Source organism: Macaca thibetana, chromosome 2 (genome assembly GCF_024542745.1).
Source record: "Macaca thibetana thibetana isolate TM-01 chromosome 2, ASM2454274v1, whole genome shotgun sequence".
Taxonomy (NCBI): Eukaryota; Metazoa; Chordata; class Mammalia; order Primates; family Cercopithecidae; genus Macaca; species Macaca thibetana.
This window is the reverse complement of record NC_065579.1, coordinates 83,351,038-83,367,195: the sequence shown is the minus strand read 5'-3', so window position 1 is coordinate 83,367,195 and position 16,158 is coordinate 83,351,038. Positions and strand designations below refer to the sequence as shown.

Sequence of the window (16,158 nt, the reverse complement as noted above, 5' to 3'; positions counted from 1 at the left end):
CGGCTTGAGACGCCGGAAGTAACGCCATCGTTGGCGGAAACGCGGTTTGCCTAGTTATGCGAAAACATGGCTGCGGCAGGTTTGGCCCTTCTTTGTAGGAGAGTCTCAGCTGCCCTGAAAGCTTCCAGGTTGTTAATAACTCCTCAGGTCCCTGCCTGCACAGGGTAAGTGATGTGTAAAGTAGGTTTGCCCACCTCTCCAACTCTGGATCTTCTTTGGTTGCGGAGATGCCGAGAACAGTTCAAGAATGGAAAGGCCGCCTGGATGGCAGAGCAGGAGCCCACTTTGGTGAGGAGTGAGTGACCTTGGAGAAGTCGCCCACCTCCGACATTTCTATTTCTTCCTCATTTTGTTGCTGCCCGCTGCGGACAAGACAGTATATGGGGTTTGTAGATGTCCAGAATTTGTTCAAGTAAATAAACCTATAAGTACAGAAGCATCCTGTTGGGCTGGGTGAGGTGGGAAAAGCTTTACCTAAGATGTTTTTGTTATGATACTCAAGTCTGTGTCAAGTTTGGATGGTTTAAAAAAGAAGAGGTGTTTGTATTTACAGAATGTGTTACAATGAAAGTAACTGGTAACTTCGTAACTTCTTTAATTTTTTTTTTTTGGTTCTGGATCCAGTGAAGGATCATTTATTACATTGGTTGCCCTGACTCTTTAGTCTCTAATCCGGAACAATTTCTTTTTTTCTCTGTCTTAATGTTGTTGACATTTTGATGAGATTAGCTTTTTAAGAATCTCTCTTCTTTTGGATTTTTCTGATTGTTTCCTCATGATTAGATTTAGGCTAAATATTTTTGGTAGGGATACAACACTTGTGATAAACTTCATTATTTAGTTTCAGATCATCTCAGGTCATTATTTTTTAAAAACAGGAATTTTGAATTACTGCATAATAATTTATCCAGATGCACAATAATTTTTGAACCATTCTCAGCTGCACATTTACATAATTAAAAACTTGATATCCTATATAGTGCTTTAATAAACATCTTAATTTACAAATTCCCATCTATGATAATTTCTTCATTTGAAATTTCTAGATGTAGAATTACTGAGTTAAAGGAGGAAGTATTTGAGGCTCCTGATACATGTTGCAGAATTGTGGGGCTTTTTTGTTTTTGTTTTTTGAGACAGGGACTGACTCTGTCGCCCAGGCTGGAGTGCAATGGTGTGATCTCAGCTCACTGAAACCCTCTGTCTCCCAGGCTCAAACCATCCTCCCACCTCAACCTCCCGAGTAGTTGTAACTATAAGACACGTGCCACCACTCCTGGCTAATTTTTGTATTTTTGTTAAAAGACGAGGTTTTGCCATCTTGCCTAGGCTGCTCTTGAGCTCCTGGACTCAAAGTGATCCTCCCACCTCGGCCTCCCAAATTTCTGGGATAACAGGTGTGAGCCACCGTGCCCAGCCCACATGTTGCAAAATTGACTGCTCTTTTTACCTGTGCTTGCACCCATTAGCAATGTAAGAAGGACCCAAAAATGTTACCTTAAAATATAATTGTGTTAATGTGTTACCTCTGAAATTATAAGGTAGCAGCTTCTATAACGCAATATTGAAAATACTTTCTAAAGCATTTTCAACATTTATTGTGACCAAGCATGGTGGCTCATGCTTGTAATCCCAGCACTTCGGGAGGCCAAGGTAGGAAGATCACTTGAGTCCAGGAGTTCGAGACCAGCCTGGACAACATAGTGAGACCAAGTCTCTAAATAAGAAAAAAAAAAAAATTAATTCTTGTGCAGAAACCCTGAGTAGCTTTTTAAAACATTATAGATGACAAAATGATTATATTTATTATGATAATGTTTGCTGCTTATAAAATCCAAATATTATAAAACTTTACTTGTTTATATGTGTTCAATTGCAGGTTTTTTCTTGGTTTGTTGCCTAAGAGTACACCAAATGTGACATCCTTTCACCAATATAGATTACTTCATACCACATTGTCAAGAAAAGGACTAGAAGAATTTTTTGATGACCCAAAAAACTGGGGGCAAGAAAAAGTAAAATCTGGTGAGATACTTGGATTTGTCAACATTAAATATATTTATGGAACCTCCCCCCATCATTCTAGGATTATTTATCCAGTTTAGGAATTATTTAGATGTTTCCTTTTTCAGTTTTCTTTGAGACTGTCTACTAGAGAAAATTAAAAGAACCATATAATAGTAGAGTTAATTGTTCCTTGGCAGATTGGCAAGATGGTTAGAAAAGGAATAGGTTGAAATTATTAACTAAAGTAAGGTTTAGGGCTTATTTTAGATTTTATTTTTTAATGATAATTAGAAGTTTATTTATTTATTTAGAGATGGAGTTTTGCTCTTGTTGCCCAGGCTGGGGTGCAGTGGCACAACCTTGGCTCACTGCAGCCTCTGCCTCTCGGATTCCAGTGATTCTCCTGCCTCGGCATCCCAAGTAGATGGGATTACAGGCATGTGCCACCATGCCCAGCTAATTTTGTATTTTTAGTAGAGATGGGGTTTCGCCATCTTGGTTAGGCTGGTCTTGAACTCCCGACCTCAGGTGATCCCCACCATCTTGGCCTCCCAAAGTGCTGGGAATACAGGTTTGAGCCACTGCCCCCGGCCAAAAAGTTAACTTATAATGACATAAAGTATTTTGTCATTAGGGTGTGAAAATACATTCTGTACTAATGCTAACATTTTTTGAATGCTATTGCCAATCATGTTAATGTTATTTTCATATGTTACCTAATTTATCCCTAATTACACATTATGTTATATACTGTAAAAAAGCTATTATATAGTTTACAGATAAGGAAACAGGTTTAGACAGGTTTAGAGAGCTTAAATAATTTGCCAAAGGGCACATGGCTAGAAATATTATTTCATGTTATGTATTATTTTAATAGGAGCAGCATGGACCTGTCAGCAACTAAGGAACAAAAGTAATGAAGATTTACACAAACTTTGGTAAGTATAGTAAGTACATTAATATCTAGACGTTTGAAGCAGTTATAATGTAACAATGAGGTAAAAACTAAATCTGATATAGGAAATTGAGTAAAGTGATTTGTTTTGTAGTACTATGGATGATAAATCTGATATTTAAGATCATGAAAGATTTTATATGACAGAGGTTAGGTTATGACAAATGTCACAGTTCTCAAGTGGTCGGGAATTCAGAAATTTTACTGTGATTTACATTGGTCCTACTAACACCTTTATACTAGCAATTTCAGTCAATTAATAAAATGAAACGGGGAACAGTTGGTTGCTTTTGTTTTTTTCTTTGAGACAAGGTCTCGCTCTGTTGCCCTGGCTGGAGTGCAGTGGTGCAGTCATGGCTTACTGCAGCCTTGACCTCCTGGGCTCAAGCGATCCCCCACCTCGGCCTCCTGAGTACCTGGGAGCACAGCTATGCATCACCACACCCAGCTAATTTTTTTGCATTTCGTGGTGAGGGAGTTTCCCTATGTTGCCCAGGCTGGTCTCACTGGGGCTCAAGTGAACCTCCCACCTCGGCCTCCCAACATCCTGGGATTACAGGCGTGAGCCACTGTGCCCAGCCATTGGTTATATTTAGAATTCTCTCCTTTTTATTATGTTTTCATGATCTGTAATCTTTAGCGTATTTGCTTTGGAAGGGCATGTTGGAGGGTGCATTTAATTGGGAATATAGGTAGATTTTTCTGGCGGGCTCTGATGAATTAGAGAGGGTTGAGAAGATTTAAGACAGGATTGCATTTTTAATGTACTATATGTAGGCCAAAGATATGTTTTGTTTGGACCATAATTGTTTTTTAAATTGGGAAGTTTCACACAGAAAATATTATTTCTGTCGGCTCTTGAATAACGAGACCTGTGATTTGGCAACACTGGCCATGCATTCCTACGTGGCAACAACTTGGCTGGTCTGTGGAGCAACTGCCCCTCCTAGATGGAGCAGGGACACACCACTTCTTAGGCACCCTGTGGTTCTTTCACTGTGTCTACTTCCTTCATAATTGTTATCTGCCTAAGAAGTCTAGTAGACATTTACTTTTTTTTATTTTCTTTTTTTGAGACACAGTCTCACTCTGTCACCCAGGCTGGAATGCAGTGGTGTGATCTTGGCTCACTGCAACCTCCACCTCCGAGGTTCAAGCAATTCTCGTGCCTCAGCCTCTGAAGTAGCTGGGATTACAGGCTCACGCCGCCATGCCCAGCTAAATTTTTGTATTTTTAGTAGAGACGGGGTTTCACCATGTTGGCTAGGCTGGTCTTGAATTCCTGGCCTCAAGTGATCCGCCTCTCTTGGCCTCCCAAAGTGCTGGGATTATATACAGGCATGAGCCACCGTGCATGGCCAGCATTTATGTTTTTTCCCCTGATGTAAAGCATTGTTTATCTTTCTTGACAAAGAATTGTAAGGTATTTATAAAAACCACTGATACTATGTTTATTCATTATAGAAAAATAAGTTGTTTTAAAGCACTATTAGTTACCATGGGTTATCGGTGAAAGGATAGTTAAGGCTATTTCAACATTCATCATGACTGCAACCAACCAAAGTTTTGCCATTTCTCTTTTTTGTTTTTGTTTTTGTTTTTTTGAGACAAAGTCTCACTTTGTCGCCCAGGTTGGAGTGCAATGGCGTGATCTCAGCCCACTGCAACATCTGCCTTCTAGGTTCTCGTGCCTCAGCCTCCTGAGTAGCTGGGATTACAGGCGCACACCACCACACCCAGCTAATTTTTGTATTTTAGTAGACACGGGGTTTCACCATGTTGGCCAGGCTGGTCTCAAACTCCTGACTTCAAGCGATCCACCCACCTCAGCCTCTGAAAGTGCTGGGATTACAGGTGTGAGCCGCTGTACTTGGCCCTAACTCTTATTCTCAAATAGATGTATTCAGAAAATCTGTCTTCACTTTAGCTCTGCTGCTTCAGTACCTTTGATTATGTTTGCTGTGCTCTCCCTTCTATGATAAACTGCATCTCCTCTATGAATCTTTCCCTGGTCATCTTAGCTAGAAAAGATGTTTCTCATCTCCCCCACTTAATTCTTCTGGTACTTATTGCCTGTCCCACTTATTATCCCACATACTTTACAGTTTCAGAAGCAGCATGGTGGAGTTAAAATAGAATGGATTTTGTACACAGAGATCAGGGATTTGAATCTTGAATTACCTGTATGACCCAGAATACCTTACTTCTCTCAGCCTTAGCTTCTTTGTTTAGTAAGTGGAAATAATGCCAACCTCAGAAGGCGGTTGTGAAAACTAGATGAAATTAGTGTATATAAAATGGTTAACACATTGTCTGGCATATAATAGGTACTCAACAAATGTTATTTATCTTCCATCTGCCTTCTCTACTCTCCACTCAGAATATAAGGACTATATTTTATGCCTCTTTGTAACTATCTTTGCACTTAATACATGTGGCAGATGAAAAGTTTATTGAACAAATGGATAAGCAAAGATAGTTATGTATATAGGATTATTCTTTGTAATCATATTCTATATATTGAGATTTCTAGTATGACTTTTTTTTTTTTTTTTGAGACAAGATCTCACTTTATCCCCAGGCTGGAGTATAGTAGTGCGATCTTAGCCCACTGTAGCCTTGAATTCCCAGGCTCAAGCAATCCTCCTGTCTCAGTCTCCCAAACAGCTGGGGCTACAGGTGTGTGCCACCATGCCCGGCTAAGTATATTTTTTATTTTTTTGTAGAGATGGGGTCTTGCTGTGTTGCCCAGGCTGGTCTTGAATTCCTGAGGTCAAGCAATCCTCCCACCTCAACTTCCCAAAGTGCTGAGATTACAGGTGTGAGCCACAGCACCTCGCCCATAAGTGACTTTCAAGTACAGACAATTAATTTTGATGTCAGAAATCACAACTTTATTAACATAACCACAGAATAGCATCACAAGGTTTGTGTTCTTTTGTTTAGGTATGTCTTACTGAAAGAAAGAAACATGCTTTTAACCCTAGAGCAGGAGGCCAAGCGGCAGAGATTGCCAATGCCAAGTCCAGAGCGGTTAGATAAGGTAAGAATTGGGGGAGGCTGGAGACTGGTATACACGATTACAGCTAAAAGGAGTTTAGCTATGTGGTTCTTGTATTTGTTGTCAAATAGATTTTTTTTTCTTATTTGTTTGAGTTTTAGTAAATTTGAGTAGTGCAACCATCATAGCTCATTTGGAAACATTTCCATCCCCCTAAAAGAAATCTGATACTCATCTGCAGTCATTCCTCATTTCTACCTGCAAGGTTTTTTTTTTTTTTTTTTTTTTTTTTTTTTGGTGGGGGCGTGGGGGCAGGAGGGTCTCACTCTGTCACCCATGCTGGAGTGCAGTGATGTGATATCTTAGCTCACTGCAACCTCCACCTCCCAGGATCAAGTGATTCTCTTGCCTCAGCCTCCCAAGTTGTTGGGATTACAGGCACATACCACCATGCCAAGCTAATTTTTGTATTTTTGGTATAAATGGGGTTTCACCATGTTGCCAGGCTGGTCTCAAACTCTTGACCTCAAGTGATCTACTCACCTCGGCCTCCCAAACCTACCTGCAACTTCTAACATAAATGTGGACAACTGTTTTTATTTGAGTAGATACCTAGGAGTAAAATTACTGGCTTATATGGTAAATCTATGTTTAGCATTTTTAAGAAACTGCCAAACTGTTTTCTAAGTAGCTATACCACTTTACATTCCTAGTTCTGGTTTAACCATTTCATTAATAACTAGATCAGTTTTTTACTGCTTTTTAAAATACTGTGGTAAAAATCACATAACATAAAATTTACTATCTTGACCATTTTTAAGTGTAATAGTCAGTAGTGTTTAATAGATTTACAATGTTTTGAAAGGTTGGTTACTTTTTTTTTTTTTTGAGACAGAGTTTCGCTCTTGTTGCCCAGCCTGGAGTGCGATAGCGTGATCTCGGCTCGCTGCAACTTCTGCCTCCCATGTTCAAGCAATTCTCCTGCCTCAGCCTCCCAAGTAGCTGAGACCCCAGGCACACACCACCACGACTAGCTAATTTTTTGTATTTTTAGTAGAGACGAGGTTTCACCATGTTGGCCGGGCTGGTCTTGAACACCTGACCTCGTGATCTGCCTGTCTCGGCCTCCCAAAGTGCTGGGATTACAGGTATAAGCCATCGTGCCCAGCCAAAGACTTATGTTTTTATTTAGATTTATGTTTTTACTCGATTGCTTTCAAGATCAACCCTTTATTGATTTTTTTCTGTGGCATAGTAAGTAGTGAGAACAGAATTCAGTTTTTGTAATAGCATTAGTGCTGCTAGCTAACCTTAGCTACTTTAGTTTCCTTTCCTCACGCCAGTCGCAGCCATTGTTACCACACTGCCTTTAAGATGGAAGGACAACAATACCTGGAGAAAATCAAAGAGGAAAAAAATGAAACCTCATTGATTTGCCCTAATTATGGAGAAGGTTATTCTGATGTAGTTAAAGTTGAGTTATATAACATTTTTTTCTTTTATCTTTATTTTGACATAATATTAGACTCACAGAAAAATTACAAGAATAGTAGAAGGAATTCTCATATACCCTTTACCCCGATTCCTCTGTTTTACTGCATTTACCTTATCCTTCTATTCATCCATCACTCCTCCATACACATTATTTTTTCTCAAATGTTTGAGAGTAAGTTGTACACGTGACATCCCTTTATCTATAAAAACTTCATAAAAACCAGGATATTCCCTTATATAACCACTGTGTAATTTTCAAAATCAGGAAATTAACATTGATACAATTCTATTAGCTGTAATCTACAGATCTTATTCAGAGTTTATCAGTTATCCCAAGTGTCCTTTATGGCAAAAGAAAATTCTGCATCATGAATTTTCATGTGTCTCTTTAGTCTAATCTGGAGACTATCTCCTTTAATCTTTCATTGTGTTTCCTGACATTGAACTTTTTTAAAACGATAGGGCCTGGGAGGTTGAGGCTGCAGTGAGCCCCGATTGCACCACCAAACTCTAGCTTCGGTGACCGAGCAAGACCCTGTCTCAATAAATAAAAAACTGAAAGTGCATTGACAAGGATGTTTTATAAAGAACACATTATTTGATGAAAAAGCTTTTGTTATAATGGTGCTGTTATAGAACTTCAACAGTGGATTATCTGCTTTAAATATATATTTCAGAGGTGAACTTCAGCCCAGTAGGTCATATGTACTGCACTTTCTCAATCAGTAGAACCCAAAATAATAGAAGTTTACTCCAGAGAAGCTGAAAGTGACCGTAATTTTTTCAAACTTCAAATATATCTGGTGTTTCCAGTGTTTTGTGACATACTACTAGGAAACTTTATTAAGCAAAAATGTAAAAAAATTTCTCAATATAAGATAGAAACCAAAGATTTGGAACTATTTTAAGGAAAACAGAAAAGAAGAATTATAACTGGGATATAATTCTTATCACTGGGCTGATCTGAGTTGATACCCAGTTCAAGCATATTACAGACAAATTTTACTTACAGAATAATAGAAAAATTAAGGGAGAAATTGTATAATTCTGGCACAATAGCTATGATTGTAACTAAAGTATTAACTATCCATCTGAGATTAAAAAAAAACCCTCACTATATGTGCTTCTCTTCAGAGTATTAGTACCTATTTATCACACAAATAAATGATATTATGTTACTTCCCTTGTGTTTGAAATACAGAAACAAGGCACATGATAAAAGATTGATTATAATTTTGCAAGTGTATCTTTTTGTCTCTTTTAAAAAATGTGTTTCAAGGGCTACTCTGTAATATTAATTCTTGGCTGTAAAGAGAAGTGTATACTCTTACCCTGGAACACAGTCCTGTTAATTTTATATTCTCTCAACTGACACTTTTGGCACTAAGAAACTTACAGAAAAGATGGGCTCTTTGAGGTTGACTTGTTTACAGTAAGGTATATCTAAATAATACTTCTGATTTTCCTTCACATTTCTTGGCATGAACTTCTGAATGTTAATTCTGTGGACTTGGTAGCCATTTTCTTTCTATCTTTGTGAGCTAACACTGGATTTCAGCTGAAAGCCTCAAGTCTTACCCTTGCTTAGGCAAACTGTTAGTGTAGTTAATCAACAACCAGATTTACTAAAAATTTCTAAAGATTAGCGAATTTTATATAAAGCCCTTATCAGTGTGGTCCCTTTACCCTCCTGAGTTTGCTTGTCTTCAAAATAGAATTTGTCTTAGTCATCTTTTCTTTTTCAGGGATTTTGTAGAAAATAAAATAGTTAAGAGGAAGGCATGTGAATTCAGCTACTGTAAGCCATTTAGTGAAGTTGAGGATAGCAGAAGTGCTGAGTGTGAACCGAGCAGGTTATGGGCCGGGTGCGATGGCTCACGTCTGTAATCCCAGCACTTTGGGAGGCCAAGGCAAACAGATCACTTGAGCCAGGGAGTTTGAGACCAGTCTGGGCTACATGGCAAAACCCTGTCTCTACCAAAAACATACAAAAATCATTCGGGTGTGACAGTGCATGCCTGTAGTGCCAGCTACTTGGGAGGCTGAGGTGGGAGGACTGCTTGAGCCTAGGAGGCAGAGGTTGCAGTGAGCCAAGATCGTGCCACTGCACTCCAGCCCGGGTGACAGAGCTAGACCCTGTCTCAAAAAACAAAAATGAAACAGATTATGAAATAATTTATCTAAATTTGTGGCTTTCACATCTTTTTCAGATCTTATAGCTACCTGGGAGATTATAATCTGTGCTTTTTTTGAGGATTCTTATGAGAAACAAATGTGCTTATGCAGTATTTGATATCTCTTGTGATGCTTAAGGGACATACATAACACATAAAATGGCTCTCAGTATGTATTTAGAACTATGAAAAAGTTTGGCCTATCTCACATTACAATCCCCAACATATGAATATTTATGTATAAACAAATATAAGGCCGGGTATGGTGGCTTATGCCTGTAATCCCAGCACTTTGGGAGGCCAAGGTGGGCAGGTCACCTGGGGCCAGGAGTTCGAGACCAGCCTGGCCAATATGGTGAAATCCCGTCTCTACTAAAAATACAAAAAATTAGCTGGGCTTGGTGGCGGGTGCCTGTAATCCCAGCTGCTCAGGAGGCTGAGGCGGGAGAATCACTTGAACCTGGAAGGTGGAGGTTGCAGTGAGCTAAGATAAGTGAGCCGAGATCACACCACTGCACTCCAGCCTGATTGACAGAGCAAGACTCTGTCTCAAAAAAAAAAAAAAAAAATATATATATATATATAAAAAAAAAACTCTGCCAATGTATACATTATAAAACAATAGAAATCTTAAAGAGGTAAAATTAAATAGAAGTTTAATAGTATCATCTTGCATCTTGATAAATCTTTGGAGATTCTTATCTAGATGGACTGCTATTCCTTTCCCTGTAGTAGCAACAGCTACCAAGCAGGCTGCAATATCTGTGTCTGCATGTCAGGGACACAATGATTAGTTGAGACCAGAACATGTCTTTTTTAATATAATGAAAATAGCAAATTGTTGTCACTTCTTATTAGCTCATTGAGTTTTGAAATAACATGAATCAAATTGGGTCTCCAAAAAGAATCTATATAAGTGTATCTCACTCCAAACAGAACTAATATGTGGAAATAGATTTGTAGTTAAATAAAACTATAAACTTTTTTAAAAACATAGAAAGTGGTAATCTAGACACCCACGTAGACATACTTGTGCCAAAAAGATTTTTAGGAAATACTTAACAGAGTGGTTCTTTGGTATAAATATTCATCATAAGTTTTCTGTAGCAGAGTGTTTATACCTTCTCTTTTTTTTGGAATTTTGTAGTAGGTGATTGTTGAAATTGTATCTTTCTATTCTCCTTTCAGGTAGTAGATTCCATGGATGCATTAGATAAAGTTGTCCAGGAAAGAGAAGATGCCCTAAGGCTTCTTCAGACTGGCCAAGAAAGAGCCAGACCTGGTGCTTGGAGAAGAGACATCTTTGGAAGAATCATCTGGTAGGTAGTTACGCTGTGGCTCTTCTAAGATGAGAGTGGAAATCCATGCCTCATTCCCCTGCCCAATATCTTTAAAAAAAAAAAAAAAAACTTGCACCGTATGAGATATATTAGCGATATGTCTAATAAAAGAAGAGGCCCCACACTCCTTTGCACTTTAACGAAGGGGGATATGAATGAAGGTAGCTTTATCTGGTAAAACCAGCCCAGACATCCCATTCCCATGATTCAGTTACCTATAAGTCTTTATTGTAGTGGTTCGTAGTCTTACATGAATCACAAGGCCTTTTGAGACTTTGATGAAAGTTATGGATCGTTTCCTCAGAAGAATGTACATGCACACGTATCATTTCAGAAGGTATAAAATCCACGAAGCTAACTTCAGGACACACACCTGCCCTCTTTGCCCATTGAGAACCTGGAACTATTTTTTTTAAAGTCTCAGGGAATGTCACATGAACCAGTTTCAGTTTGCTCCCGTTGCCATCAGGATAAACCCTAGGACAAGTTATGAAATAGTTTATTTAAAAAAAAAAAAAGAGAAAAATAGTTTATTTTTTATACCTCCTTGTTTCTCCTACATTCATATCCCAGAGTCTTGTCGGCCTTTGGGAAAGGATCTGATAATCAGCATTCATGCTGAGGTGTAAGTAACTAAGAAGACCTGGTGTAAATAAACCTCGTTCGGTGGGAAGGCTGTTCAACCCAAAGGTAAATAAACTTCCGCTCAGAAGGAGGTTTATTTATCTTTGGGCTGAACAACCAAGATGAAGCATCATTAGACTTTTAAATGTAGGCAGAATGGGGAAGGCATTTTGGTTAGAGACCTTCCCTGTACTCTTGACATTATACCACTTAACTCATAGCTCATTTGGTAGGTTCTTTCAATGGAGTTTAAGTCCAACACAGAAAAGAGAGAAATTGCCAAAACATCTCACTAAAAACGTTTATCTGTTTTATTTTCTACTAATTTGTATTTGGACTAACCCATTTGAGGTAAATTAGGAAAGTGAAAATGTATTAAATGTTTTCTTTAAGGCAAATAACTTTTTGCTTTATTGGCAGGCACAAGTTCAAGCAGTGGGTTATACCTTGGCACCTAAATAAAAGATACAATAGGAAACGATTCTTTGCCATGCCTTATGTGGACCATTTTCTCAGGTGAGCACAAGTACTCTTAATAAAACATACTATCTTTATACCAGATGACATAAAGAAAGTCATAAAGACATAAAGACATAAAGAAATATGACATAAAGACATAAAGAAAGCTTTCTTTAAATTTTAATTTCTGTTATTACATAAGTATTTTTAAAAATAGAAAAGTCAGGCCGGGTGTGGTGGCTCACACCTGTAATCCCAGCATTTTGGGAGGCCAAGGTGGGTGGATCACGAGGTCAGGCGATCGAGACCATCCCAGCTAACACAGTGAAACCCCGTCTCTACTAAATATACAAAAAATTAGCCGGGCATGATGGTGGACACCTGTACTCCAGCTACTCGGGAGGCTGAGGCAGGAGAATGGTGTGAAGCCAGGAGGCAGAACTTGCAGGGAGCAGAGATCGTGCCACTGCACTCCAGCCTAGGTGACAGAGTGAAACTCCGTCTCAAAAAAAAAAGAAAGAAAAACAGGAAAGTCAGGTAAAAAAGAAAATTGAAGTCACATATAAGCTCACTATCAGAAATAGCCACAGTCAGCCAAGCGCGCTGGCTCACACCTGTACTCCCAGCACTTTGGGAGGCCACGGCAGGCGGATCAGTTGAGGTCAGGAGTTTGAGACCAGCCTGGCCAACATGACGAAACCCTGTCTCTACTAAAAATACAAAAATTAGCCGGCCGTGGTAGCATGCACCTGTAATCTCAGCTACTTAGGAGGCTGAGGCATGAGAATTGATCGAACCTAGGAGGTGGAGGTTGCAGTGAGCTGAGATTGCACCACTGCACTCCAGCCTGGGTGACAGAGTGAGATTTCATCTCAAAAAACAGAAAAAAAAAAAAAAAAAAGAAATAGCCACTGTTAACATTATAATATGTATCCTTTGAAAAGTTTTATTGCCTTTCTATTCTTGTATCTATATGTAAATGGAAAAATTTCTCCTCTTATGTTAAAATGAAGGTCCAAATAATTCAGTTGCATACAGTGTGAGTTCATGTTATTCCAAGGCTGTTGAAAAGAAAATGGGGCTAGAAAGAGAAGTCTGTTGTATTATATGTAAACTCATGTTGTCCTGCAGAATGTTGATCTCCAAATATTTCCTTTAGCACATTTTTCCTGCATTAGGTTTATCATTGAATAGGGAGAACATAGGGCTTCTGTTATGATAGAGGAGCGCGTGTTCCCATGAACCACTCGCTGATAACTATACAAACTTAAGATTTTTTTTTTAAAGAGCTATTTTAAAACACTTGGGCCATATCCAAAAGGAGACAAAGCCAGAGGATAGAGTTTAATCCCCAAAACTGCAATTAGAAGGAAAAAGTATTGCAAGTTAATGGTTTCCTGGGCCAAGGGTGCTACTCAATTCCCATTGCTGTGGCTCCAGAGAGAGGGCAGAGGAACCAAAAGGCTCCTGGCTAAAGGTGCTAGAAGTCAGAATTCAAGGCTGGGAAGGCAGCTAGAAAATTAAAAGGGAAATCGTAGCAGCACAAGAACCACAGCTTTTAACAACTCTCTTGAATAATACTTTCTGCTTTTAGCAAGTTCCTCAAAAACTGATTCTCTCCCACCCCCCACCACGAAAGATTTTCATACCAAAACAAACTTTTAAAAACAATTTAAACAGGAATGGAATGTATCTTTAGGCTTGGCTTTAAAGTGTTTAGTGTACCTTAGAATCACATTTAAAATTACTTATCTTCCCTACTGAACCAGCTACCTCTCCTCATTTCATGTGTAGTACATCCAGTCTGCATGGCACTAAACCATCAGTCGTCTTTTTCATCACCATTGCTGTATATTTAATCAGTCCTTGATTTAATTCTTGCTGCAGAATGTTTCCAGGATCTGTCTTTTCTTCTCCCATTGTCTTTGCCCTAGTGCAGTCTCTGTCTTTATCAAATTGAATTACCGCACATCCTCTTGACTGCAGTCCAATCAAGTATTGCTTCCTGGCTAATTTTCCTCAAGACTTTTTTTTTTTTTTTTTTAAATCACATCAGGGCTGTTCAGAAACATACAGCAGCTTCTTATCTACAGGATCAAATCTTAAACTCTTTTCCTCCCAGCATTCCTACAAGTCTTAGCTACCTACCCTTATCGAAGTCAGAATTCTTGCCTTGTTTCCTAAATATTCCTTGCTCATTTTCCACTGTTGCTTCTTCTGTGGTGAAAGCTTTTAAATCTTTGCTATTCACATTTAAGACCTAGTTGAGATGCTAAGCAACTGAAGAAATCTGAGTCTGAGATTTCTCCAAGCCCAGTGTTGTGCTGTTTGATCCTTTTGTCCCTTAGTCATACAGGGTGGTTATAAATCACTTTTTTTTTTTTTTTTTTTTTTGAGATGGAGTCTTGCTCTGTTGCCAGGCTGGAGTGCAGTGGTGTGATCTCAGCTTACTGCAACCTCTGCCTCCCAGGTTCTAGCGATTCTCCTGCTGCAGCCTCCCGAGTAGCTGGGACTACAGGTGCATGCCACCACGCCCAGCTAATTTTTGTAATCTTAGTAGAGACAGGGTTTCACCCTGTTGGCCAGGATGGTCTCGATCTCTTGACCTCGTGATTCTCTTGCCTTGGCTCCCAAAGTGGTGGAATTACAGACATGAGCCACTGCACCTGGCCATAACTTTTAAAATAATGTATGAGAATGTATCAATCCTGTATCACTTTTACAGGTTTTATACACATTCTGATTTTGTTTTTGAAAGTACCTTTTTTAGCCTCACCTTCAGAATTTGGCATCATCATCTGAATATTCTTAAGAATAGCAAACTTTTATTCCTTCAGATGGGTCTTTGTTTTTGTAAATGGTCAAAATTTAGTTAGAGCAAAGACTGATGAATAGAATGGGTAATCTCATTTTGACTGTAGCCTTTATACTTTTCCTATATATGTGCATATTTTTTACTTCACCCAATTTTCTATGACCTCTCCCACAGCACTGGCATATTGTATTCAGCCTTTTTTTCCCCAAAAAACTCATTTGTAGTAACTTTATTGCTGTATTTTATATAAGCTTATTTCTATTGATCAATATCCTGTAAGATATCAATTTAAATGGAGGTTTGGTATCCAAGCATTTTTTTTCATTTTCAATTTTTACAACTCCCAAGTTGACCCTACAGGTCAAGTAATTTATGTTGTAATTTATGCAGCACATGTGTCATGCCCTGGGATACTGATGTGTGGGAACAAACTCATTTAAGAATAGTAAGCCTAGCCAGAGCCTAATAATTTATTTTTGACATCATGAGATATATCCTGAGACTTGTGGGAATTCCCTACTTTCAAATAGTACTCACTCTAGCTTATCATTTCCCTTACACACAGAGTAAAACCCTGCTAAGAGATGATGCTTATTAAGTCCCAGTTTGTTACAGGTTCGTAAGATCGGGACATTCTTTCTAGTCAAGAAACAGGGATAGTTGGTATAGGGTTTCAGATGCTCTTGACTTGTATAGGTTTACAGTGATTACTATTCAAGTTTAATAATATATATAACACACCAAATACAGAGACTGGCATGTTTGAAGCTTTGATGTAATTGATTTATGCATATTTTGATAGTATTGAATAACAAGGAAATATTTTTGTATAAATTGCTTTATGCTTTTTTTATTCTAGACTGGAACGTGAGAAACGAGCCCGCATCAAAGCACGGAAGGAAAATTTAGAGAGAAAGAAAGCAAAAATTCTTCTAAAAAAGTTTCCACATCTTGCTGAAGCGCAGAAGTCAAGTCTTGTCTAAGATGTCTGAACTATTAAATTTACCATTTTGTTTTTCTTGAATAGTCTGTGTACAAGAGTAAATATGTTAAGTGGTTTATAAAGAAATTCTGTTTTTAGTCAAGTGACTTGAATCAGTTGTTCTAAGTGTGAATATGGCATGCTAATTAGCTAATTTGGTAGAAGCTAATTTACCTCTAAAAATCAGGTATAAAGTTCGGATTAAATTCCCACTTTATGAATTCTGACATTTAAGCAGGCTTTAAATGTCGCCTGCTATCTTAGAGGGTGAAGGTGATGGTAACTGCCACGGCAAAGGCAATAACTG

At 38.5% G+C, this 16,158-nt stretch overlaps 1 protein-coding gene across 3 annotated transcripts in view; it reads left to right on the top strand.

Annotated features, from left to right (window-relative positions):
- Positions 1–15,893, top strand: part of MRPL47 (mitochondrial ribosomal protein L47) — a 195,995-nt gene extending 180,102 nt beyond the window's left edge. The window contains exons 2-8 of one of the 3 annotated variants that reach the window (XM_050780142.1): positions 57–164; positions 1,880–2,025; positions 2,885–2,945; positions 5,909–6,005; positions 10,820–10,950; positions 12,016–12,111; positions 15,729–15,893. In XM_050780142.1, the coding sequence (XP_050636099.1) occupies positions 67–164; positions 1,880–2,025; positions 2,885–2,945; positions 5,909–6,005; positions 10,820–10,950; positions 12,016–12,111; positions 15,729–15,852 (753 nt within the window). In that variant the 5' untranslated portion in view covers positions 57–66 and the 3' untranslated portion in view covers positions 15,853–15,893. The other 2 variants (XM_050780143.1, XM_050780144.1) reach the window with 2 other exon arrangements.
- The last annotated feature ends 265 nt before the right edge of the window (positions 15,894–16,158 follow it).